The sequence below is a fragment of the Chlorocebus sabaeus genome, chromosome 2 (assembly GCF_047675955.1).
Source record: "Chlorocebus sabaeus isolate Y175 chromosome 2, mChlSab1.0.hap1, whole genome shotgun sequence".
In the NCBI taxonomy this organism is placed as follows: Eukaryota; Metazoa; Chordata; class Mammalia; order Primates; family Cercopithecidae; genus Chlorocebus; species Chlorocebus sabaeus.
Genome location: NC_132905.1, coordinates 98755416 through 98780909, shown reverse-complemented (window position 1 = coordinate 98780909; position 25494 = coordinate 98755416). Strand labels below are relative to the sequence as shown.

The 25494-nt window shown below is 55.5% G+C and overlaps 1 protein-coding gene across 3 annotated transcripts in view; it reads left to right on the top strand.

Annotated features, from left to right (window-relative positions):
* ITGB2 (integrin subunit beta 2) overlaps positions 1 to 14048 on the top strand; it is a 47920-nt gene extending 33872 nt beyond the window's left edge. For all 3 annotated transcript variants that reach the window (XM_007970209.3, XM_007970233.3, XM_073011139.1), the window contains exons 7-16: positions 914 to 1069; positions 2232 to 2327; positions 4663 to 4752; positions 6137 to 6277; positions 7652 to 7839; positions 9939 to 10183; positions 10666 to 10885; positions 11266 to 11468; positions 13101 to 13267; positions 13571 to 14048. In XM_007970209.3, the coding sequence (XP_007968400.2) occupies positions 914 to 1069; positions 2232 to 2327; positions 4663 to 4752; positions 6137 to 6277; positions 7652 to 7839; positions 9939 to 10183; positions 10666 to 10885; positions 11266 to 11468; positions 13101 to 13267; positions 13571 to 13633 (1569 nt within the window). In that variant the 3' untranslated portion in view covers positions 13634 to 14048. The remainder of the gene's footprint in view (positions 1 to 913; positions 1070 to 2231; positions 2328 to 4662; positions 4753 to 6136; positions 6278 to 7651; positions 7840 to 9938; positions 10184 to 10665; positions 10886 to 11265; positions 11469 to 13100; positions 13268 to 13570) is intronic.
* Positions 14049 to 25494: the final 11446 nt, after the last annotated feature.

The following is a 25494-nucleotide window of genomic DNA, read 5'->3' as shown; positions in this document are numbered from 1 at the left end:
GGGGGAGCAGTGGGGTACCCTGGCTGGCAGGTCATCTAAGGGACTCCAGCCTGGGCCTGGGGAGGGCAGCGCCTCACCCTGCTGCTGCCCATGCAGGAAAGGGCAGGAGGAAGGGAGTGGCCATGGGGGCTTAAAAACCATGCGCAGATTTCATTGTTTGCTGTGAACTAAATTTGTGACCCTGGGCAAATCTTGAAGCCTAAACATTTTGCAAGTGGCCAAGGGTAGAACAGGGCCGCTAGGCAGCTGGTCCCTCCAGGCCGGGTGGGCCCTGGCTGCCTAGTGCATGTCTCTCTCCACGTCCTGCCCACCCAGTCTGTGACTGTGAGCCTAACGGAGCAGCCACGGTCCCTGGGCTGTGTTGAGGCTGCACACCATCCTCCCCTCACAACCCACCTTAGCTCTCCAGCTTCCCTGCAGGCCCAGCGTAGACACACTGCTCACGGGTATGAGGTCACGGCCTAGGACATGCACAGCCCACAAACGCGCCTGCCAGGGGCTGTCCATGGTGGGCTCAAGGCCTGCTGGGCCCCTCGGGCTCATCTTCCTCTGTGTTGCGCTGGTTCTGCGTGTGGTTCACGTGTCTACCAGGGTTTTCCCCCTTGGGGATGGTTTCCTGAGGGTTTGTTCCCAGCTCTGAAGTGCAGGGACCACAACCATGTGACTCTCCTTGCCTTTCCACATGTGCCTGCACTCCCTGCGCCTCACACACGCACGGGGTATTTGAGGGCCATTGTCTCCTCCTGGGCATGGCATCTGGGGGAACATGGCTGGGTCCCTGAGACCCAAGGGAAAGGGGCACCAGCGCCAGCCTCCGGGCGACCCCGCCAGCTCTGCGTTGTCTCCTCTGCTCCAGAGGGCCCAGTTTGGGAAACCGAGGCAGGTAACCCCGCCCCCCACGCTTTCCTCTCAGGAGGAAATCGGCTGGCGCAACGTCACACGGCTGCTGGTGTTCGCCACCGACGACGGCTTCCACTTCGCGGGCGACGGGAAGCTGGGTGCCATCCTGACCCCCAATGACGGCCGCTGTCACCTGGAGGACAACATGTACAAGAAGAGCAACGAGTTCGTAAGTGCCCACCCCAGACACCCGGGCACCGCCTGGCAGGACACCATTGACGGAGGGAACGAGGCGGGGTCTCCACCTTACAGCGCCTCCTTCCGACCCAAGGAGCAGATTCCCGAGGAAACTTCTGGAAGCCCCAAGTGGCAGTGTGGGGTCTCCCAGGACTGGCCTCAGGCCAGGGGAGGGTGGGGTTGGTGGGGGCAGCCAGGCTGAGCCCCGGCCTCGCCCTTGTGGCACACCCAGGCCCTGTTGGTCTCCAGCCCCACTGCCCCCGCACATGGGCTGTCAGTGGGGCCCATGGCTGTGGAGGTACAGTAACCGCCCCCAGGCTATAGCCGCGCCCTGTTGTCCCCGCTGCTGGCCAGGGTCCCATCCCGGAGCATCCTCCTCCTCCTCCTCCTGGCCTCCTCTGTGGTTTCCCTGCTGCCCCTGAGTCCACCTCCTCCAGTGTGGCCCCTCCCTGTCCCCAGCGCCTAAGCTGGGTGAGGGACTGCGGGGACCATGAGGAAAATGCGGGGAGGGACAGAGGCGAGAAGGGACCCAGGATGCACAGGGTTAGGACGAGCCTCTGTCTGCAGAGGCATTTCAATGGCTCAGGGGCCAGGACTTCTGGCTGGGATCAGCCGTGGGCCCAGAGGCCACCACCGGTCACAGGGGCTTGTCCTCGCTGGCCGTGGTGCAATGTTCTTGCGGCCTGATATCATAGGCTCTGGGGGCAGCAAAGGACTTTAGAGATGCAAAACTCAGGTCCTCTGCCGGAGCCACAGACAGGGGAGGGACGGCCGTCGGGTCCTAGAACTTGGGTAGGGAGAGCCACACGTGACCCTCATGGCCTCTGCTGAAACTGAGCCCCTCAGTGTGGAAGCAGGTCCACTGTGTGGGGCAGGCTGGGATTCTGCCCCGTGGACACCCCCAGTTCCACGGTGAGACGCCTCAAATGCTGCTCTTGCCTGAACTCTGAAAGCCCAAGTCTATGCACACGTTGCCCAGAGGCCATAGCCGCTCTCTGCACTGCACTCCTGCGCGGCAGCCTCTGCCTCTCCAGCCTTCCCCCGAGAGGGTCCGAAGCACAGGCAGGGCTCAGGCTGAGTGGGGCAGACGCAGCGGGCACCTGGAAGGCTTGTCTCAGACTCGGGGCCAGCTGAGCAGGGCCTCCTTTCTCCAGGACTACCCATCGGTGGGCCAGCTGGCGCACAAGCTGGCCGAAAACAACATCCAGCCCATCTTCGCGGTGACCAGGAAGATGGTGAAGACCTACGAGGTGAGTGCTGTTGGGTCCTGAGCCTCTATCGGGCAGGGGCATGTTTCAGCCGCAGGCCACACCCAGCGCCACTGCAGGTCTGAGTGCCACCTCCACATGCTGGGCACATGAGGGCCAGCCGGCCCGGGTCACAGATGCCTGTGGGTGAGGAGCCTGAGGCTTCCCGTCCAGGACAGGACACCTGCGTGTCGATAGGAGGAGGAATTCCTCCCTGTCCCTGAAACTCAGCTGTGTTAACAGCGTGTCTTGGCATTGGTGATATTTTCTGTTCTTTTCTGGAATATAGCACAATTCTTTATTTTATGGAAACATGCTTATTTTATGCTCACATACATTTGAATATCAACACTCTCCACGAAGATAAAATTACACAAAAACGTTCACAAGCTTGGAGCGTGGGGTGGGATGAGTTTTACAAAGGAAGCACAGCCGATAACCAGCTCTGCTCCTAGAAGCAGAAGCCCCCAATGAAATACATTCATCCCGAATTTCCGCCGCTCGTGCCATGTGTTCAGCCTGGCCTGAGCAGGTTCGTGTGTTCAAGTCGCTCAGGTGCTGTCGGGGTTCCCAAGACCACTCTCAGGGTCAGTGATTTGCTGGAAGGACTTGCAGAGCTCAGGAATCAGTAAACTCACAGTTACAGTTTATTGCAAAGCAAACCCTCCTGGGTGTCAGCCACTGCCTAAGGTGGGAGGATACAGACAAAAGTCACTAAAGGTCAAAGGTGCACAGGAGAGAAACCAGGCCACCTCCTGAGGGAAACCACCGCTTGTGCACATGGAGAACACACCCTTCTGCCACGTGTTGACGGAGACAAGCCTTCCATAAATGCCTCAAATGGGAGGAGCCAAACCAAACAAATGGAACCCTGGGATTCAGCACTGGCTTTGAAACAGCCCTGCCCATCCTACCTGGAGCAGGACACAGCCCTCTGGTCTGCAGAGCCTGATCTGTCCCACCCGAGAAGGATGTAGCCTCCTGTCTGTGCAGCCCTGTCCACCCCACCTGGAGAAGGACAACCCTCCTTGCACAACTGTGACCTATGCTTTGGGCATGGAAAGTGCAGTTAGAACCAGGCCTGACTTCCCCAACCCCCCAGGCCAGGGAGCTCATCTCCACTGCACCGACATGGAGGCCACAACCTCTGGGAGGAAAGCACGGTCTGACTCCCATCATCAGGGGCCCTCAGCCCTCAGCCCGCGGAGCAGAGGGCCTCCCCCTCCATGTGTCTCTGAGGAGAGCAGCAATTGGATCCAACAGCACCATACAGTGTGGAACAGAGGAAGGACCAAACAGGGAGATGATGATCTGGTGGTCAGGGTGGCACCCTGCAGCCCTCTCTGCCTATGAGTGTTGTTCTGTCCTGTCGGCACCAGCCAGGCTAGAAGGAAGGAAATGCTGCACGCCCTCCTGAAAGGAGCCTCCACCTGTAGCAGCCTGCACAGCGTGTGGCCCCGAGGCCACAGGGACAGAAGGACTGAGCTGGAGGAAGGAGGTGGTTGTCATCGTACTTTATGCAGCCACATGCCCAGTTCTTCAGGGTGGACAGGACCCTGGGCGGCTCACCTCACACCCAGCTCTGTTACTTACCACAGGACATCCCAGGCCCTTCCTTACCACGAGCCCTCAGTTTCCTCATCTGTGAAAAGGGCAGTGGTGCCCGGTCGGCAGAGCATCGTGGGTACTGAGCTCACCCGCTCAGGGAATTCACAGAGCAGCTGCCCTAAAGGGCCTGATTATCCTCATCCAGACAGTGACCGACCTGCTGGCCATTCCAAGGCCGTCACCACCATCTTCTTCAAAATGGCACACAGGAAACCAGGGCACCCTCTTCCCCCTGCCCGGGGCTCTGCCCAGCTGGGCAGCCTCACGGCGCCTGCCCTGCTGCTTAGGCTGAGGAGACGCACTCGGGGTTTGGGGAAGAAACATGCCCGGGGCCGCCTCTTTTGTACAGTGCACATTGCTGAGCTACAGGGGTCCATCGTCAGGTCTGTATCCCAGCTACAAGCTCAACCTCGTGGTGTGTTGGGGCCCACAGCGAGACCAGCGGTTCCTGCCATGGGTTCCCCGGGCTCTGGAGTGGGAGCAGGAGGAGATCTTCCCACATAGGCCTCCTGAGTCCTGGGATTCCAGGCATGGCCCCGGGCAGCTCAGGGCTTTTTACCCCCCCTTACCACACATCGCTGACCACACACTCTGGGGACCAAGTGAGAAACTGCATTGAGGACTGTCCCAGCCATTTTGCAGGTGCAGAAGCCCCTGGGGTGAGCCCAGTGCATGGAGATGCCATGGCACAGGTCCTAGCCATGCCGTGTCTGGTCTTCTTGCCCAACAGAAACTCACTGAGATCATCCCGAAGTCAGCGGTGGGGGAGCTGTCTGACGACTCCAGCAATGTGGTCCAGCTCATTAAGAATGCTTACAATGTGAGTCTCCCACACCGCTCAGCCAGGACCCATGGGGTGGCCAGCAACCTCCCCACTGCAGGTCAGCTCCTGCTGCAGGTCAGCAGGAGGGTGATCTGGGAGGAGAGCCACTGCCCTGTGGGCTGGCTGCAGCCTCCAGGACACCCTGGCCTGGCAGTTCCACGGGGAGCTCCGTGTCCTCTCTCGTTGATGGTGTGGGCGATGCTCCTTGAAACCCAAGCTCAGGCCCTCTTCATGCCGGACTCTTCTCTGTGGGTCTCTATGGGGAAGGGGGGTGGACACTCTGGTGGTAGACAGGTTACCTGGGGCGGGAGGAGGCCACAGGAAACCCCCACGGTGGACTTGGACCCTGGGAAGACACCCTGGGGGGTGGAATTCCTCTTGCTCTGTACACCTGTCCTGGGCAAGCCCCAGAGAAGCCCTCACCCATTGAATTTCTTCCTGGTGCGTGGCTCAGCTGCACCCTGGGCTGCTCCCCGGGGAAGCCCGGGGCCCTGGTGGGCATAGGTAGGCACAAGTGCACACTAGGCACCACTCAGGGCCCCAGGCACCAGAGGTCCCAGACTGCTCTGGAAATCTACCCCCTGGTGAGAGATGTTCTCAGAATTCTGGCCTGGATCCTTCTAGGCCAAAGGTCCTGCTGGCTTGAGGGAGCCCAATACAGTAGCGCCTCTGACAAATGCTGGGTCATTGAATTAAACTGAAGGTCTGTGGAGGAGGTGCCATTGGCTTCTTGTAGCCTCCTGTGAGCCCCAAACCCCCAGAGCAGACCCTCCTGGGTACCAGCCACTGCCCGAGGTGTTTCTGTCCTTATACAGAGGATGCAGGTGACACCACCGCCCTGGCCATTATGAACCTGATGCCCCTATGAACCTGTCCCTCTGCCTCCTCTCAATTTCCTTCTGTCTCTCAGTCTTTGTCTCTGTCTTTCTCTGTCTCTCTCTGTCTCTGTCCCATCTGTCTCTGTCCCTGCCTCTCTCTGTTTTTCTGCATCTCTCTGTCTCTGTCTCTGGCTCTGCTCATCTCTGTCCGTCTCTGCCTCTGTTTCTCCCCATCTCTCTTATCGGTTGAACAATTTATCCAGCTCCTGCCCTGTGCTAGGTCCTGGGGACTCAAGGCTGAGGAGCAGCAGAAGCTCCCACTCCTGAGGCTCACACCCTGGCTCCATGCTGGTCCCTGTGGTCGGGCTGTCTTGGGGTCAGGACTGTGGCCCTGGCAGCCCCGCCATCCTCGGCACATCCTGCCGTTCTCTCCTCTGTGTCATTAGCTGACACTGGGGACTTGCAGGGAGAGGAGAAGTGGAGACGGGTCTAAACCACTGGGCCAGGCAGGGCCAGGACAGCAGAAAGACTCGCCCCTAAGAGTGGCCGCTCTCTGCCCGCAGAAACTCTCCTCCAGGGTCTTCCTGGATCACAACGCCCTCCCCGACACCCTGAAAGTCACCTATGACTCCTTCTGCAGCAATGGAGTGACCCTCAAGGACCAGTCCAGAGGTGACTGCGACGGCGTGCAGATCAATGTCCCGGTGAGCCTGACCACAAGAGTCCCTATCCCAGCACGCGGAGGGGCTCCGGGGACAGCCAGAAGGAGCCAGGGTCCCCATCTCAGCACGCTGAGGGGCTCTGGGGACAGCCAGAAGGAGCCAAGGTCCCCATCCCAGCACTCTGACGGGGGCAAGGAGGGGCACACAGGCATCAGATGCTGTCTGGGGGCAGGCGGCATCCACTGGCAGGTCCCCGTTTCCTTCCTTCACCCCCTCTCTGCCAAGGCCAGACACTTTCCTTGTGGAGCTGGTGTCATGAATGTCAGCGAGAGGGCGCCGAGAGGGTGCTTCACACACGCCTTGGCCCAAGAGTCCTACTCATCAACCTGGAACCCCAAATCCCTGGGTCAGGCCAGTGTAGACTGAGGGATGGAGTGATGGCTGCACCCCCTGGGGGCAGACACTGGACGCACAGAACAGGCACAAATGGCAAACCCGGGTCGGGTTCGTTCTCATGATTTTCTGCGTGTTTCATTTTGTTTTTTGACAGACACATTAAGGCATGGGCCACACAGGTGATTAGAAATGGACACTGAGTTCCTTTCCTAATCTTTCAGGTTGAAGTTTATTATCCAATCATTTGTTTTTTGTTTTTGTTTCTGTTTTTGTTTTGCTAGCTGCGAACTAATATTCAGTAAGACACTTGCTTTCATTGCACTTTTTTAATATGACTTTGGAATTCTTTCAAACACGTTTCTCCCTAAATGTTGCCCGTGGATTTTTTTTTTTTTTTTTTTTTTTTTTGGTGAGATGGAGTCTCACTCTGTCGCCCAGGCTGGAGTGCAGTGGCACCGTCTCAGCTCACTACAATCCAAGTTATTTTCCTGACTCAGCCGCACGAGTAGCTGGGACTATAGGCGTATGCCACCACACCCAGCTACTTTTTGTATTTTTAGTAGAGACAGACTTTCACCATGTTAGTCAGGCTGGTTTCGAACTCCTGACCTCGGGTGATCTGCCTGCCTTAGCCTACAACAGTGCTGGGATTACAGGCGTGAGCTCCGGCGCCTGGCCTGCCTGTGGCTTCTCACCAGAACATTCCCTCATGCTGGGTGGTCTGAGAGGGAGTGTGCTCAGCTTATCTTGATTTGCTGTCTGCGAGTCACATGTCTCTGCCGATGTGCGGCCTGGGAGATCCTGGTGCCGGTCAGAGCGGGCATGCGGGCAGAGCACCTCCTTGCCAGCTGACTTCGGCTTCTCGGATCTGAACATCAGCTCTTCCCTGCTCCCAGTCATCCCCTCCTCCCCACGCTGAACCCCCCACGACCCCTGCAGAGGCCAGCAGGCGAGGGTTGGAAACCGGGCTGTGACCCTGGCCTCCGAAGGTCCCCACCTGAGCCCAGCACTGCCCTGCAGGTCACCTTCCGGGTGAAGGTCACGGCCACAGAGTGTATCCAGGAGCAGTCGTTTGTCATCCGGGCACTGGGCTTCACGGACACAGTGACCGTACGGGTCCTTCCCCAGTGTGAGTGCCGGTGCCGGGACCAGAGCAGAGACCGAAGCTTCTGCCATGGCAAGGGCTTCTTGGAGTGTGGCATCTGCAGGTGAGGTGGGCACAGGTCCCGTGAAGCCTCCCCCAGCCCCACCCCACAGGGCAGGTGTCTGCAGGTAAGGTGGGCCCTGGTCCCCACCCCACAGGGCAGGTGTCTGCAGGTGAGGTGGGCCCTGGTCCCCACCCCACAGGGCAGGTGTCTGCAGGTGAGGTGGGCCCTGGTCCCCACCCCACAGGGCAGGTGTCTGCAGGTGAGGTGGGCCCTGGTCCCCACCCCACAGGGCAGGTGTCTGCAGGTGAGGTGGGCCCTGGTCCCCACCCCACAGGGCAGGTGTCTGCAGGTGAGGTGGGCCCTGGTCCCCACCCCACAGGGCAGGTGTCTGCAGGTGAGGTGGGCCCTGGTCCCCACCCCACAGGGCAGGTGTCTGCAGGTGAGGTGGGCCCTGGTCCCCACCCCACAGGGCAGGTGTCTGCAGGTGAGGTGGGCCCTGGTCCCCACCCCACAGGGCAGGTGTCTGCAGGTGAGGTGGGCCCTGGTCCCCACCCCACAGGGCAGGTTTCTGCAGGTGAGGTGGGTGCAGGTTCCCATGAAGCCTCCCCCAGCCCCACCCCACAGGGCAGGTGTAAGCAGGTAAGGGGGGCGCAGGTGGCTCCATCCCCTCCCCCACTCCACAGATCGGGCGTCCTGGGGGCCCCCTTCTGCAGGAGGTGAGGAGATTTGGGATTGGAACCCAGAACCCCTCGGCAAGCCCTCCCCCGTGCTCCTGAGCCAGGACACCCGCGATGCCAGCCTGTACTCTACACTCTCTGGCCATGGAGGACCCAAGGCAGGGGACTGGTGGGCAGGAGGACCCCCTCACCAGAGGATAGAGGCCCATGTCAGGGGCACAAGGAGTCCCCACTGGGCGTGCCCATGGCCTTGAGTGGGTCACTTTCTCTGTCCGACCTTCCTTGACCCTCGGAGCTGACTTCTCTCTGTCCTTGGGGACCCAAGGCCATCAGGCTGGCAGCCCTGGGGCATGAGAGGCCAGAGAGCCTCCTGGGACAGGTGACGCTTCTGGCAGCCTGGGCCCCATAGGCCTCCCTTCGGGAGTGCACACCCCCTGCCAGGCGTGGGCACCCCACCTCAGGGAGAAGCTGAGGACAGGTGGACCCAGCGGGGAGGTTCACACGGCATTCAGCCAGGAAGCTTACCCTGGGGCTGGATGGCTCTCCCCCTTTCCTTGCCTGCCTGGCCGGAGCTGCTGGGCTGACCTCCCAGGGCTCTGCCCCCTTTGCTCTGGCCATCTCCTCCCCTCTGCAGACTGCTGTGCCAGTCCACGCCCCGGTGGCCGTGCCCTTCCCCACCTGCAGGTCCCTGCTGCCCCCAGCCTCCTCCCATTTCTCAGGACAGTGATGGTCTCTGTGGTCTTGGTGGTCTCTGGCTGTCCCCGTGCCTCAGTGCCCACCCTGCCCACTATCCTGGGTGTGCAGTCCTGGGGCGGCCTCTTCACGGGACTGTAGGGGTGACTCAGTCAGAACACTTGGCAGGTGTCGTGGGGTGCCCTGCCGCAGGTAATCAGACGCTCGGTCCTGTGGCTTCCTCCTCTGGGGAGCAAGACAGCCCATGGCAGGGCTGTCCCTGAGGATGCCTCAGGGGCTCCTGTCTGCCCGCGTCTTGGTGACAGCTTCCACATCTGACAAAACCACTTGTCCCTGAGTTCTCCCACAACCTGGCCGGTCAGTGCACAAATGCAGGCGGCAGCTGGCTGGAGAGAGGGCGGGGCTGTGGCAGGTGGCAGTGCCAAGTCCCCGCTGGCCACCATGTGGGGCATGCAGGAGCAGACACCAGCCACTCACAGGGCACCGGTGTTGCAGCACAGGCCATGTGCATGGCGGCAACACAGCTGTACAGTGAGCCTGCCAAGCCGCTGCATGCTCAGGCCAAGGCCAGGTGTCCGCTTTCCCCTCGGGACATCCTGGGGAGGGAGCCCAGGGCCCCCGCACGTTTTGAGCACATTTAGTACATGGCAGGTCCTCAGTAGGCCTTGAGGAAGGCACAGACAGTGTGCCATAGGGGTGTTCTCCACCAAGGGCAAGGGGCCTGGAGGACGGGACGGCCGTCTCACATCACTGGAGGGAGCCTGACCTTGGAGCTCCTCCTGTCCCCAGGTGTGACACTGGCTACATTGGGAAAACCTGTGAGTGCCAGACGCAGGGCCGGAGCAGCCAGGAGCTGGAAGGAAGCTGTCGGAAGGACAACAACTCCGTCATCTGCTCAGGGCTGGGGGACTGCGTCTGCGGGCAGTGTCTGTGCCACACCAGCGACGTCCCCGGCAAGATGATATATGGGCAGTACTGCGAGTGTGACACCGTCAACTGTGAGCGCTACAACAGCCAGGTCTGCGGCGGCCCGGGTGAGCCCATGGTCCCTGCTGAACAACAGCCGTCCTGCGACACAGACTTGGCGTGGGGGGTGCATTCTGGAACACGCAACGAGTGGAACAGAAAGGGGGGATCCTGAGGACAGACAGCGCAAGTCTCGCCCGGCCACTGGGTGTCAGCAGGAACTTGGACGACCCTGCACCCCGCCCTGCTTCAGTTTCTGTCTCCATGAGGGCAAGGGGTCCTTGTGGGGAGGGTCCACAGGAGGAACGATCACAGCCCTACCGAGGTCCCATTCACAGCAGGGCAGGGGGAGGCCCAGACTGGCCAGGAGGTGACCACGTGGCTGACGGGGGCAGGAAGGCCTGGCTAGTGGCCCGGTGCCTTTTGCTCAGGCACATCCCCCAGGCTGGAGGAGGCAGGTGGGCCGGAGGGAGCGATGGCAGTGGAGTTTCGGGCGGGTCTCGGTCCCCAGGCCAAGCAGGAGCTTAGTCGTGCCGCCCCCGTCTTCCAGGGAGGGGGCGTTGCTTCTGCGGGAAGTGCCAGTGCGTCCAGGGCTTCGAAGGCTCAGCGTGCCAGTGCGAGAGGACCACCGAGGGCTGCCTGAACCCGCGGCGCGTCGAGTGCAGCGGCCGTGGCCGGTGCCGCTGCAACGTGTGTCAGTGCGAAAGGAATTACCAGCCGCCTCTGTGCCAGGAGTGCCCCGGCTGCTCCTCGCCCTGCGGCGAGCACATGTGAGTGCAGGTGGAGCAGGCAGGGCGGGCGGGGATCCCTGCTCCCCGGCCACCTCCCCAGCAGCCGGGCTCACTCAGGGCCCCCAGTGAGCACCTCTGCACCGCAGGGTTCTCTGCGAGTGCATCTGGACTGAGGAGCCCTCAGCGGCCGCTGCACCCCTGTGCCTCCCTCCTTCCTGTGCGCACCTGCCATGGGCCCTGGGATCAGGCTCCCAGTTCACCCACTGCACCCCGCATCTGCCCCACTCAGGCCCCCTCCTTGGCCTGAGGACACCCCAACCCCACCTGCCCCACCTGGTGGACACACACCCAAGCCCAAGCCCCCGATGCCTGAGCCCCCGCACGCCCTGGCACCCACGCTCACGCCTGGCTCCCCACAGTTCCTGTGCTGAGTGCCTGAAGTTCGACAAAGGCCCTTTCGGGAAGAACTGCAGCGCGGCGTGTCGGCGCCTGCAGCTGTCGAACAACCCCGTGAAGGGCAGGACCTGCAAGGAGAGGGACTCAGAGGGCTGCTGGGTGACGTACATGCTGGAGCAGCAGGACGGGTGGGATCGCTACATCATCTATGTGGATGAGAGCCGAGGTGAGGCCACTGGGGTGCAGCGGGGACCGGCTCCAGAGCTCCGATGTGGGGTCTCTGCAGAGGTGAGGGTGGTGCAGAAGCAGGGTCTCACCTCCAGTGGTGTGGGCCTAGCAGGGTGGGTGAGCCATGCGGGGTGCCCTTGGTGGCATTGCAAGGAGGCCAGAGGCCAGTCCCCCCCACCCCAAGCAGCCTCCCTTTTCCATCCCCTCCTCACCTGACCCCACATCAAGCTGGGCAGCAGATGGCCTGTTCCCCGGGGCACCGCTGCTCCACACCGGGCAGGCCCACCGGCATGCCACACTGCCCGGGCCAGGTCATCTCCCACTGGATGCCTCATGGGGCAAGGCTTGGAGTTGCAGGTCCCTACGGGTGGCCTGAGGCCAGGCTGCTGAGTGAGGCTCCCCTGAGGGGACTGGGAGATCCTGGTGCTCGGCTCTCAGCCCTGGAGGGGCCCAGGGGCACCAGGCACTGCCATCCCCCAACACTCTCTGCTTGTCACTCATTGGGCGCCAGTCGGAACCAGGCCCAGCCCCACAGTGACCCTGGCGGCACTGACCCTGTCTTTTCAGGTCTCATGTTCCACAGGCTCCCGAGAGGCAGAGGGGCTGGGACTGGGGGGCCGCTGGCGGACTCCATCAGGCATGGCCAGCAGCCAGCCAGGACTCGTGCAGGACGGAGACCTGGGAGCTCCTCCCTCCCCAGGAGGGGACCCAAGGCAGGCAGTGGGGTGCTCTGAGCCTGTAGGTGACATGCCTGGAGCTCACAACCCACACGTGGGCCTGGGGCTGCAGACCCCCATCTGCCAGGGCAGGAACCCCTGCAGGCCACTTTGAGGGACAGACCTGGGTCACGTCTGGTTTGTGCAATCCCGGTCAAGTCACTTCACCTTTGAGGACAGGTGAAGGAAGGCAGGCCCCCCCCCCAGGAAAGACAGGATGGCAGGAGGGGGCGCGGGGAGTGAGGGTGCGGGTCGGGACGGCAGGAGGGGGCCCGGGGAGTGAGGGTGCGGGTCAGGATGGCAGGAAGGGGCACGGGGAGTGAGGGTGCCAGGCCAGGCCAGAGACTGCCTGTCTGTCCCAGGGTCAGCAGCTGTGGGCCTGGTCCACTATGGCCACAGCCCCCATGCTCAGGAGGCGAGCACAGCTGCTTTGGGAACCAGGACCTTACACTGCTTATCCTGGTAGCGGCCTCACCTGCTGAGCTCAGATCTGGGCCTGTCCTTGACGACCATAAATCACCTTTGCAGTAGGGGGAGCGAACGCCAGCAGGGACCCTGAGCCTTATTCTGAACTCTGATGTAGAACAGCGGGGTCCCTTGCACCGTCTCCTACCTCCCAGTATTAGCGCTCTGCCCTGGCTGCCCAGTACCCTGGCCCTGCCTTCTTCTCTGTGAGCAGGGGTGGTGGCAATGGCCCTTAGATTTCATTTGGAACCATGGGGCCTGGCCTTGAATCCGGCAGGGGCTTGGCCAGGTTCTCACTGACCCCTGGCTGTGGTGATGGACGGTGAGCCAGGGCCCTGGGAACCTCCGTCTCTCTAAGTGCTGTGTTGTGCGGTGGCCTCGGACCTGTGGGCACACACGGCCCAGTGAGATGGGGCTGGACTGATGCTCGGTGCACTGCTTCTTCCTAGAGTGCGTGGCGGGCCCCAACATCGCCGCCATCGTTGGGGGCACTGTGGCGGGCATCGTGCTGATCGGCGTCCTCCTGCTGGTCATCTGGAAGGCCCTGACCCACCTGAGCGACCTCCGGGAGTACAGGCGTTTTGAGAAGGAGAAGCTCAAGTCCCAGTGGAACAACGTAAGCGGCCATCCTCGGGGGTCCCATGCAGAGGGGCGTGTACGTCCCACACTCTGCGACCTCCTGCTGCGGGAGGCCACGGACGCCCACGCATGGCTGCACCCCGGCCTCCCCGGGCAGCTTGTCCTCTGGGTGTCCGCTGCTGTGGGTGAGCTTGGCTGCCGGTGCTGGGACCCTGGGAGGGCTGCCCCACCTCCAGCTCTTCCTCAAAGCGACGGCTTCCATGCGGGGAGTGTCTTCAGGGATAAAGATTCTGCTCTGAAAACCTCCCACACTCACAAGCCTGCTTGCATTTCCCACCAGGATAATCCCCTTTTCAAGAGTGCCACCACGACGGTCATGAACCCTAAGTTTGCTGAGAGTTAGGAGCACTTGGTGAAGACAAGGCCGTCGGGCCCTCCACGTCTGCCCCGTCACGCGGCTGAGACATGGCTTGCAACAGCTCTTGAGGATGTCACCAATTAACCAGAAATCCAGTTATTTTCTGCCCTCAAAATGACAGCCATGGCCAGCCGGGTGCTTCTAGGGGCTCATCAGGGGGGACAGCCCTGCTCTGACCTGCACAGTCCTGGCATGGAGACGTGAGAAGGGAGGGCTTGAGGCTGCTGAGGTGAGGAGCGCGTCTCCTGTGCAAGTCAGGACAGCAGTCTGGTTAAAGGTGGTGCCAATTTATTTACATTTAAACTAGTCAGGGTATAAAATGACATCCCATTCATTAAATTGTTAATCAATCATGTGTATAGAAAAAAAATAAAACTTCAACACAGGCTGTCCATAGAAACTGGCCACTGTGTCTGCTGTGTTCCCCCGACTGGCAAGGTGGCCAGGCGCACGGGGGCCCTGTCCTGCCTGCTGACCTTGGCCACACAGGCTGGCTTCAGACCGTGGGCAGGTTCTGTTTTCCCTTTTCCTTCCTCACCTGCTGGTCTGTACAGAGCCCCACCCTGAGCCCCTGTCCCAAATCCTAGGTGCATTTCCAGAAATGGTGTGGTGGCCCCACCAAGGAGGCACCTGTGGTAGAGCCTGGCCAGGGCAGAAGCAAAGCAGGAAAGTGAGTGTCTGTCTACACCTCCCTTCCAGCGGTCTACACCTCCCCTCCAGCCGTCTACACCTCCCCTCCAGCCGTCTACACCTCCCCTCCAGCGGTCTACACCTCCCCTCCAGCCGTCTACACCTCCCCTCCAGCCGTCTACACCTCCCCTCCAGCGGTCTACACCTCCCCTCCAGCCGTCTACACCTCCCCTCCAGCGGTCTACACCTCCCCTCCAGCCGTCTACACCTCCCCTCCAGCGGTCTACACCTCCCCTCCAGCCGTCTACACCTCCCCTCCAGCGGTCTACACCTCCCCTCCAGCCGTCTACACCTCCCCTCCAGCCGTCTACACCTCCCCTCCAGCGGTCTACACCTCCCCTCCAGCGGTCTACACCTCCCCTCCAGCCGTCTACACCTCCCCTCCAGCGGTCTACGCCTCCCCTCCAGCCGTCTACGCCTCCCCTCCAGCCGTCTACGCCTCCCCTCCAGCGGTCTACGCCTCCCCTCCAGCGGTCTACGCCTCCCCTCCAGCCGTCTACGCCTCCTCCTCCAGCCATCTACACCTCCTTTCCAGCCGTCTATACCTCCTCTCCAGCTATCTACACCTCCGCTCTGGCTATGTCTACATCTCCCCTACAGCTATGTCTATACCTCCCCTCCGGTTGTGTCTATACCTCCCCTCCAGCTGTCTATACCTCCCTTCCAACTATGTCTACACCTCCCCTCTGGCTGTATCTACACTTCCCCTCCAGCTGTGCCTATACCTTCCGTCCTTCCAGCTGTCTGCACCTTCCCTCCAGCCATCTACACCTCCCCTCTAGCTGTCTACACCTCCCCTCCAGCCATCTACACCTCCCCTCTAGCTGTCTACACCTCCCCTCCAGCCATCTACACCTCCCCTCTGACTGCCTACACTTCCCCTCCAGCTGTGTCTACACCTTCCCTTCAGCCATCTACTCCTTCCCTCCAGCTGTCTACATCTCCCCGCCCAAGCTGTCTACACCTCTCCTCCAACTGTGTCTATACCTGCCCTCTGGCTGTCTACAGAGCCCCCTCTGCCTTGCACTGGGGTACTCAGAGGGGAGGGAGCCAGTACCGCTTTAGGGGAAGTGTAGAAACAACTCATAGCCCCAGAGCAGAATTCAGCACCAAGCTCCACACAGACCCTGCCTGAGAGCTCTGGACACAAGCAGGCTGCTGGCCACGGCTGCAGTTGGTGAACGTCTCGGTGTTAGCACAGGAAGGCCCTTGTCCTGGGAAACCCCTCAGTTTGTCTGGGCAAGCCACACAACTGGCCACACTGCCAGGGCCACTGCAGACCTGCAAATGGGCACATGTGGTCAGCATCTGCTTTAGGTCCCCTACTTTAAAATTCTAAATGTGGCCAGACACGGTGGTTCACGCCTGTAATCCTAGCACTTTGGGAGGCTAAGGTGGGAGGATTGGTTGAGCTTAGCAGTTCGAGGTCAGCCTGGAACCTGAGGCTGTTAAGTTAGCAGCTGCTGACTTAACAAGAGTCACACGGCACACCTGGTGACCCAGCTGCAAACATTGAGACTTCATCTCTACTAAACGTTAAAAAAAATTAGTAGTGTGGTGGTATGTACCTGTAGTTCCAGCTACTCGGGAGGCTGAGTTAGGAGGACGGCTTAGGCCTGGGAGTTGGGGGTTGCAGTGAGCTGTGATTGCACCACTGCACTCCAGCCTGGGTGACAGAGAAAGATCCTAGCTTAAAAAAAAAAAAAAAAAAAAGCAAACAAACAAAAAACAAACTTCTAAATGCATGATAACCTTTTACTGCACATGCCTGGGAGCCTTTACCTGGGCAGGTGGGAGGAGCTAGAAATGGCCAGATGCTCCATCACTGCCCACTTCCCAGCTCAGGTGACCTCCACCCAGCCTGTGCCTGGGGCTTTAAATGCCCCTTCCCTGCCAGAGAAGGGCTGCGGTGGCTGGTGTTCAGTGTTCCTTGGGGAGGCTGCTGTGTAGCCAGGGTGGAGACCCGCTGGCCTCGAGCCTCAGTTCCCCAAGGCTGGCCTGGGCAGCAGAACAAGCCTTATCTAGGAGCCTGTCAGAGACGCATTCTCAGCCTGGCCCCAGACCAGCTAGTCAGCGGCGCTCCAGGTGGGCCCAGCCATCTGGGCTTTGTGGGTCCTCCAGGGATACCAATGCATGCTGTAGATTGAGAACCACTAGGCAAAGCTAGGAGATGGAGATCAAATTGTTGACATTGACTGGGCGCAGTGGCTCACGCCTGTAATCCCAGCACTTTGGGAGGCCAAGGTGAGCAGATCACGAGGTCAGGAGATCGAGACCACCCTGGCCAACATGGTGAAACCCCATCTCCACTAAAAACACAAAAATTAGCTGGGCACAGCGGCGCATGCCTGTAATCCCAGCTACTCGGGAGGCTGAGGCAGGAGAATCGCTTGAACCCAGGAGGCAGAGGTTGTGGTGAGCTGAGACTGCGCCACTGCACTCCAGCCTGGACAACAAAGCTAGATTCCATCTCCAAAAAAAAAAAAAAAAAAAAATTTGTCGACATCAAGGAATGGTCTACAGGGGTGTGTGCAGTGTGGTGATACCCTCTCAGGGAGGAGGGATGGGGGAGGGTGACCCCAGGTGACCAGGCAACCAGAGGGCCTGACCCGGAGCACGTCCAGCTGAGATCAGATACCAGCCCTGCATGAAACCCTCCTCACAGTGTTACTGAGAATTCCAAGTCAGGCTTTGGGCAGAATTGGAGCTGGGCATTGACCAGGGTGTGGCAGGCACCATCAGCCACCTCACTGCAGCTCCTAACTTAACAAGAGTCACCCAGCACACGGACCACCTACTCCCCTGTTGTTCCTGGAGGTGGAATCTCTGAACCTTGTAAGCGAAGAATTGCTTGAAGGGTTTTCCACACCCTGAATTCCAGCAAAACAGCCGACGCCAACCGGTCTGAAGGCCCCCACCAAGGAACCAACTCAGCTCAGGAATGTGCTTTCTTCATCCCCCATCCCGTGATTTCACCCCTCATACTCACCAATCAGTGATCCCCATGCTTCAGAACCCATCACCTGCCCAGATCCCTGAAAAACACCATCCCCAAGCCCCTCAGTAGGCGGGTTTGAGGTTTCCTCCCATCTCCTCGCTTGGCTGCCCCATGCGTCTTAGACTTTCTCTGCGGCAACTCCCTCTGTTTCGGTGGGTTGGTATATCACCATGCAGTGGGCAATATGCCCTGAGCCAGGGTCCTAGGACACACGTGCCCCTGCTCGAGATCCATCTCGGTGATTGCAGCAAGGGCCTGGATCACCCCCTCCGATGTGCCTCTAGCAAGACAAACTGTCAGATGCCCTCAATCCATTTTGTGGTTTTTCTGACATCTTCCTTCCAGTTTTCAGGTCTTTTTGACATTCCAAACTTGTTCCAGGGAACTGAGGGGAGCTCCTGAGACATGGGGAAGAAGCACAGACTCCAAGGGTGAGCCCCCAGTCCTCGTCCAGCTCTCCTTCTTACTGGCTGCCTGACCTGGAACAAGCTGTGTTTTGTCTTGTCAAAAGTACAGGTGGAGGGATCACTAAAGCCTGGCCCTGGGAGGATGCAGAGAGGCTGGCACAGGAAGTGCTTTGAGAATCGTAACTGCTTGCAAGGGATGGGCAACCGGAACTGCCTGTGCCTTGGTCAGGGACAAATTCCTGAGCACAAGAGACCCTGCGTGGCACAGACCAGCTCTGAAGCCATGAAGCTGCCAACCGTGTGCAGCCCTACAGGAGTCCTCCCACATACCAGGAGTGCAGGTTCCGCATCATTGCTTAGTCCTGTCATGGGACATGGGCTCACAGCCCTCTCTCCCTCCCTCGATGCCTCACCCCAGACTCTGCTGACTGCTGCCTGTCCAAGGGCTCCCACAGACCCAGGCTCCATACTGTCTAGCCCCTTCCAAAGTGAGTCCAAAGTCTAGGACCTTCAGGTGCTCTCCTTGTTCTCCCCAGTGTTAAGCACCTGGTGGTTTAATGTGCTGCCAGAAGTTTCACTCTTTCTATGCAGCCTCTCTGGAAGTAACTCTTTCATCTACTAAGGAATGTACTCATAATGACCAAAAAAGCAAAAATCCAACTGCACAGACACTTAACCACCAAATTAAAACTCTGGTGGAAATCCCCAGCAGGTGACTCCAATATGCACAATTGGGTGGGGGCCCTGGAATTCCCCTCTCTGGCCCCAGCCCACCGTGGCTGTCTGTGCCTGTGGACAGTCCTTTCCATGGCTCTGGGGCTCAGCTGTCATTTCTCCTAAGTTGGTACCATTGTGATTTTATCATTTTAATTCTCTAACCATCTTTCTTCATGGAAAGACATGCACTTTTAATTCCAGACTGCTGTAAGTAATCATCCTGTTTCTCTAAAGAATCATTATGGTTGTACTTCCTGTACAATGTGTCGTTGGGTCATTCCTCTGAGCTTGAAGCTCTTTGACAATTGAATATGTATCTTTGGATTCCAGACATGTTAAATTACACAATGCCCCCCATTTCCTCTTTCTAAATCTTGACTTCTATGCGGTTACAACAGGAACTTGGGTTATACCACGTATTTTTTGAATTTCTGCATTGTTAAATTGTCCCAAAACTTAGCTATATTTTAAAATGCCATTGTGGATGGCACTGTTTAAAATGTGGTGGTATTCACTGAGTTTTGGTTAATGTTTACATGTCCTTACATGTTTAATGTCCTTCAAATACCGTTAAATTAGCTTTGTGTGGTTGTATTGTTAGGATGGAAAAAAAAAGGTTGCTTCAGGGGCATAGTTCTAAACTAGATTTTTTATTCTGTTTCCGCAAATTGATTTTTTTTTTGTTTGTTTGTTTGAGACGTAGTCTCACTCTGTCGCCCAGGCTGGAGTGCAGTGGTGCGATCTCAGCTCACTGCAACCTCTGCCTCCTGGGTTCAAGAGATTTTCCTGCCTTGGCCTCCCGAGTAGCTGAGACTACAGGTGTGCACCACCATATCCAGCTAATTTTTGGATTTTTAGTAGAGACAGGGTTTCACCATGTTGGCCATGCTGGTCTCCTGACCTCAAGTGATCCATCTGCCTTGGCCTCGCACTGTTGGGATTACAAGCATGAGCCACCACGCCCGGCCTGCAAATGGATTTTTAAACATCTTTGATACAATAGAAGATCCGAATGAAGATGTAAAGTCTTTGAACTGGAAGACGTGGGTCAGAGACAGTTTGCTGTCACTAAGGACCCTTTGCAGCCACTTTATCCCTTTATGCTGAGCCCAAGCAAACAGGACAAACATAAAAAATGATTGCAATTTCTAGAATAAGTTAACATTTTTTGTCACTAAGTTTGCCAAGATCCCAACCAGCTATTTAGCCAGTTGGTTAGAGGAGGTTTTGGCTCTGAAATGTTGGTTTATGTGGGTTTCTTATCAGCCATGAATTTAGTGATGTAATTTGGTTTATCTGGGATATAGACACAGCTTTCAGTTTTATGATAGCACAGGTTACCCTCGAGCTGCAGTGAGTATGTCTAAAGCCACATGGTTTTATAATACAGATTTTCTCAGGTAAGTTTGTCATTTAATAATGAGACACCCATCTGGCTATAACTTAAGGCCTTTTGTGTATAACTGGTGAGGGCCTTCACATGTCAAGTAACACCTTCGATACCCAGTTATGGAAGAAAGACGGAAGCTAAATGATGATACCAGTGGAATACAGAATGAATCTGACAAGACTGTAGATGAGGAAGATTGGTGAGTGTGGAACGGTATGACATATTTGACCTTGTGACCGGGCACAACCCAAAGAACACTGTCCTAGCTGTCCCAGGGTATCACCTTCCAGTACAACAATCCATTTAGAAGGCACAGCTTTCTTTTTTTTTGAGACGGGGTCTCACTCTGTCACTAGGCTGGAGTGCAGTGGCGCAATCTCGGCTCACTGCAACCTCTGCTTCCCGGGTTCAAGCAATTCTCCTGCCTCAGCCACCCGAGTAGCTAGGATTACAGGCACGCACCACCACGCCTGGCTAATTTTTATATTTGTAGTAGAGATGGGGTTCCACCATGTTGGCCAGGCTGGTCTTGAACTCCCGACCTCAGGTGATCCACCCGCCTTGGCGTCCCAAAGTGGTGGGATTACAGAAGTGAGCCACCGTGCCCAGCCGAGGCTCAGATTTCTTTAGATGGGAGATGTGAATTCAAGAGTCATCTTCTAATGTTACGGTGAAGGCTGGTCAGAAGTACCTGATAAGGTCCATAGCTGGTTGCAGACACTTTTTAAAAAATGTCATTTCCAATAGATAAAATCTCCTGGTTGAAGTCTGTGGTCCTTCAAATTTTTGTTTCCCGGGAGCTCACTGTGAAAAGATTATTTTTGTCAATTATAATTTTTTGTTAATTATTTTGTAAGGGCACTGCAATAGCTGAATATGTCTCCCTTTAATATCATAGATGTACAATTCCTTGGAGATAATTTCATGGGTCTGCCTAATTTCAAACAGAGATAGCTGGTGTTTACCTAAAGGTGTCGACCTCAGATTAAGCAGAACCAGCAGAAGAACTTCTGACCAAGGAATTTAAAAAGGCTTGGTTAATTTTGCTAATTGAGTTTTGATTATTCCATTGCTGCATTTCACTAACCCAGATGATTGGGCGTGGTAAGCACAATGGAAATACTGGAGGATGGGCCAAAGTTTACATACCGATTGAATCATCCACCCGGTGAAGTGAGTTCCTCTGTTGCTACAAGTTCCAGAGGAATTCCCCGGATTGCAATACGTTTTTCTACAGCAATTTTACTCACTGCTGAGGCCACTGCTCTTCTGCATGGAAATGCCTCTGCCCAGTGAGAAAAACACATAAATCATTACCAGAACATATTTGTATGTTTTTGAGGGTGGCAACAGCATGGAATCTAATGATCATACCTCACAAGGGCCTCAGGTAAAGGGAGATGTCCTTATAATGGTTTTCTTGGATTATATTTTAGGCAACTGTGGCAATGACTGTCTATTTCGATCTTTGTGTTTGCAGAAAGTGAAAAGTTCCTCTTCGAATTTTCCCTTCTTGTTAAAGAATAAATCGTGTTAAAAATAATAGTTTCTTTTTTTTTTTTTTTTTTTTTTTTTTTTTTTTTGGGGGAGGGGGGGACAGAGTCTCGCTCTGTCACCCAGGCTGGAGTGCAGTGGCGCAATCTCGGCTCACTGCAAGCTCCGCCTCCTGGGTTCACGCCATTCTCCTGCCTCAGCCTCCTGAGTAGCTGGGACTACAGGCGCCCGCCACCACGCCCAGCTAATTTTTTGTATTTTTAGTAGAGACAGGGTTTCACCATGGTCTCGATCTCCTGACCTCGTGATCCGCCCGCCTCGGCCTCCCAAAGTGCTGGGATTACAGGCGTGAGCCACCGCGCCCGGACATTTCTTTTAAAAACTAACTTCCTTCAAGCCTCCTGGCTTTGTGCTAATAACTCTTTTTAAGCCCTGTCCTATGTGGCTGTTAAACATGCTCACAGACATGTAGTACATTCTATGTCCCAGAACCTCAACCAAGGTATCTGTGCTGGACCTGCTCGTGGGCACGCTCCAGCTCGCAGCCTATGCCCCTTCCCTATTTGGCATAAGCAACTTCCTCTTTCTTTTGTCTTTCCATTACTTTTACCTATTGAGAAAAGTTTTAAACTGTTAGCCAATCAGGTTTTAGTTTCGATTGTGAGGTCTGGCTCCAGCCAATGGAGACAGAACACAGTAGCAGGGACAAACTACGTCACGGATAAAAGTTGCTTCCCTCCTTTGTTCAGGTGTGCTTTCGCCATTGCTCCATCTGCGATGAGCACCCTTTCTGCAGAAAGTAAAAATGGCCTTGCTGAGAGGATTAAATTTATGTTCGAGTGCTGTTTCTTTGCAGCACTGGGGAACAAGCATTCTGTTTCTAAATAAACATTTTTACATGGTGTTTTAGGAACCCCTAAAGCATCTCCACCACTTTCATGTATTATACAAATAATAATGGAAGGTTATAATTTATACGTCCCAAAGGCGGAGCATTAGCAAGGTCACATTTGATCATTTCGAATGTTGGTGGATTTTCTTCTGCTGACTCTAAAGTCCTGGCATGTCCAGGACTTTTTAAGAGCGCATATAAGGACTGAGCTTTAAAGAAAAGTTTGGAATCTAATTTCTATAATATCCTGCCAGTCCCCCAAACCCTTTTGTTTACTGGATGTTGGTGGTGGAAAGCTAAAATTCCTTTCAGTCTATGTAGATTAATAGAAAGTTCTTCTTTAGATAATAAGTGGCCCAAGTACTTTTTTATAAAACTGAAGTTTTTTAGAAATTTTATGTCCCCTTAGGGCTGTTGTAATGAATGTATCCCATCTTCTGTAAAAGTTTGCTTATCTTCTGAGCAGAGGAGTAAACTGCCCATGTATTGTAATACATTTTTTTTTTTAAGAACAATTCAAAAGACCAGGCCCAGTGCCTCAGGCCTGTAATTCCAACATGTTGAGAGGCCGAGATGGGCGGATCACTTGGGGTTAGGAGTTCAAGACCAGCCTGACCAACATGGAGAAACTCTGTCTCCACTAAAAATACAAAATTAGCCAGGTGTGGTGGCGCATGCCTGTAATCCCAGCTACTCAGGAGGCTGAAGCGGGAGAATCCCTTGAACCCAGGAGGCAGAGGTTGCAGTGAGCCGAGGTGGCGCCATTGCACTCCAGCCTGGGCAACAAGAGCAAAACTCCATCAAAAAAAAAAAAAAAAAAAAAAAAAGGAACAAGTCAGTATCTAAAAGAACAGTTTTTGCGTCAGTTGGGCTCTCAGTGTGGCCCTGGGTATAGCTGTCTGTGTGTATCGTCTGCCTTCTCAAGTAAAGGTAAAGAGAAATCAATACTTTCATCCACAGAACTACTAAAGAATGTGCTACAAAAGTCCACTACAGTAAAATACTTTGATCAGGGTAGCCAAGAGGATTCTTCCAGTATCAGTGGAAGACTCTGACCATATTTGATCAAGTACTGCCTTTAGTAGGTTTTGTAATTCTTCATTATTCAATAATTCAGTGTCTTCTAGGGCAATATGGATTGCAAATGGGTTAGATTTTGAAACATTTTTTATGTCTAGTAACTCAGCTTTCTCATCTAATTCTAAATATGTTATCCCCCTTCGGGAGAAAAAAATGTGGGTATTATAATTCTAAGAAGTCTCTTTTTATAAGATGGATGGTAGCTGATAGAACCAGAAGGAAAATGTGAGTTCCTTGTAAAGGACCTAGTTGAAAAGTTATAGGCTGAGATTTACTTGCCATTACAGGAGTATTAGTGATACCTACCCTTTGAATTTTTTTTGACTCCAAGGAATAGAACCTTGTAACAAGGTGGAATTTATTACAGACAGTGCGGCTGCTGTATCAGCAAGAGGTTATGTCAGCAATGAGAACTTGTGTTCACTATTTAAAATAATTTTTATGGCCCGGCGCAGTGGCTCACGCCTGTAATCCCAGCACTTTCAGAGGCTGAGGCAGGTGGATCACAAGGTCGGGAGTTCGAGACCAGCCTGGCCAATATGTGAAACCCCGTCTCTACTAAAAATACAAAAATTAGCCGGGCATGGTGGTGCGTGCCTGTGGTCCCAGCTGCTTGGGAGGCTGAGGCAGAGGAGTCGCTTGAACCTGGGAGGCAGAGGTTGCGGTAAGTCGAGATTGCACCATTGCACTCTAGCCTGGGCAACAGAGCGAGACTCAGTCTCAAAAAAAAAAAAAAAAAAAATTATTTTTCCCAAAGTAGAGCCAGGGTCACACACTCAGGTATTTAAATTCTCTGGAAAAACCAGTAGGGTCCTGGTGAGCATCAAGAAATTCCTTGATTATACTTTTAAGTTCTACCTTTGACCATAACTGATGAACTGGGGCACGTAGTTGTCCCCTATCAGACACTGGCTGTTTGAGAAATGGCCTCAGAACAGGAGGAGGAGGAGGAGGAGGAAGAAAGGTGGGTCTGGGCTAGGTAGTGAATTCAGACAACAAAGGATAAAGAGAAGGAGTTGAGGGAGGAGGGGGAGAAATTTCAGTAGTCTTTTTAAATTCAGAAATTATTTTAGATAATGTTTTTCTCTCATAAAGAAATACCTTTATTAGAACTTCTTTTGGATGCTTCCAAATACCATAAAAAATAACTCTCCCAAAGATTCTGTGTGATCCTAGAGCCAGCGTTTTCCAATTGAGCAAACAAGTAAATGAGCTTGGTATTCCAAGGGTATCCGGCTTTGGTCACTGAAATTTTGTTTTTTCTCAAGTTATGTGAGACCATTTTTCTAAACATGACAAGAGGTGGCGCCATAAGCACTGCACAGGAATCCAGCTGGCGTTCCCAAAGATGGGTCCTTCCTGAAGGAGAAAGACTTGGTTTTGGATGGACGATTGTCTATAACATGAGTTCTCTTAAGTGACAAAAGCCTGTAAGGGAAAATCTGGTTACTCAAGAAGAAAGTTTAGACACGTCACTTAACTCAGCTCCAGAGCCTGGCCAGTTTTAAAGATTACAAATTTTGCTTAAGCCACGATTCGTTTCTTCTTTTCAAAGAGAAACTGCTTTCCCCTTCTCCAAATCTGAAGGAGAAAAAAGGTTGCAAACTTTAGCAAGACGAAAAAACCTTAACGTCGAAGGGCAGTGTAACCACACACCTGCAAACAGCTGACTCTTTGCCTTAAAACCAAGCTTCAACTCCAGCTCCATCAGGTGTGGACCTGGGTAGGCGGAACAGAGTTTGAACCTCAGCCCTGGGAGGCTGCCAGAGACCCCGATCAGTTCCCAGGCGGTCGGGTGAGCCAAGGCCGCTCCGCGGGTGCCAGCGCTCCGAGTGCCAGAGAAGTGGCTCGGATCACAGGAGGCTGGCGTCGGGCCCATCTGCAGGTGCCCAGATCCCAACCTAAAATCACACAGGGTCAGAATCTAATGTAAGGGGGGGTTTATTCAAAGGTGGTTGGAGGCTGGCCCACCCGGAAACACCAACTCCAGAGGAATGGAGTCCGCCCTCGGAAGCAGGGAGGCGAAGGGTGCCCTCGGGCAGGCAGAGGCCGAGGGGCTTTTAGCAGGATCGCGGCGTCCTTCCTACGAGGTGGGCGCAGTCACAGCGTTTGATGGGTGACGGGCAGGGCCTGTTTCGGGGAAGGGTACATTTAACCCGTCAGAGGGTGCGGCAGTCA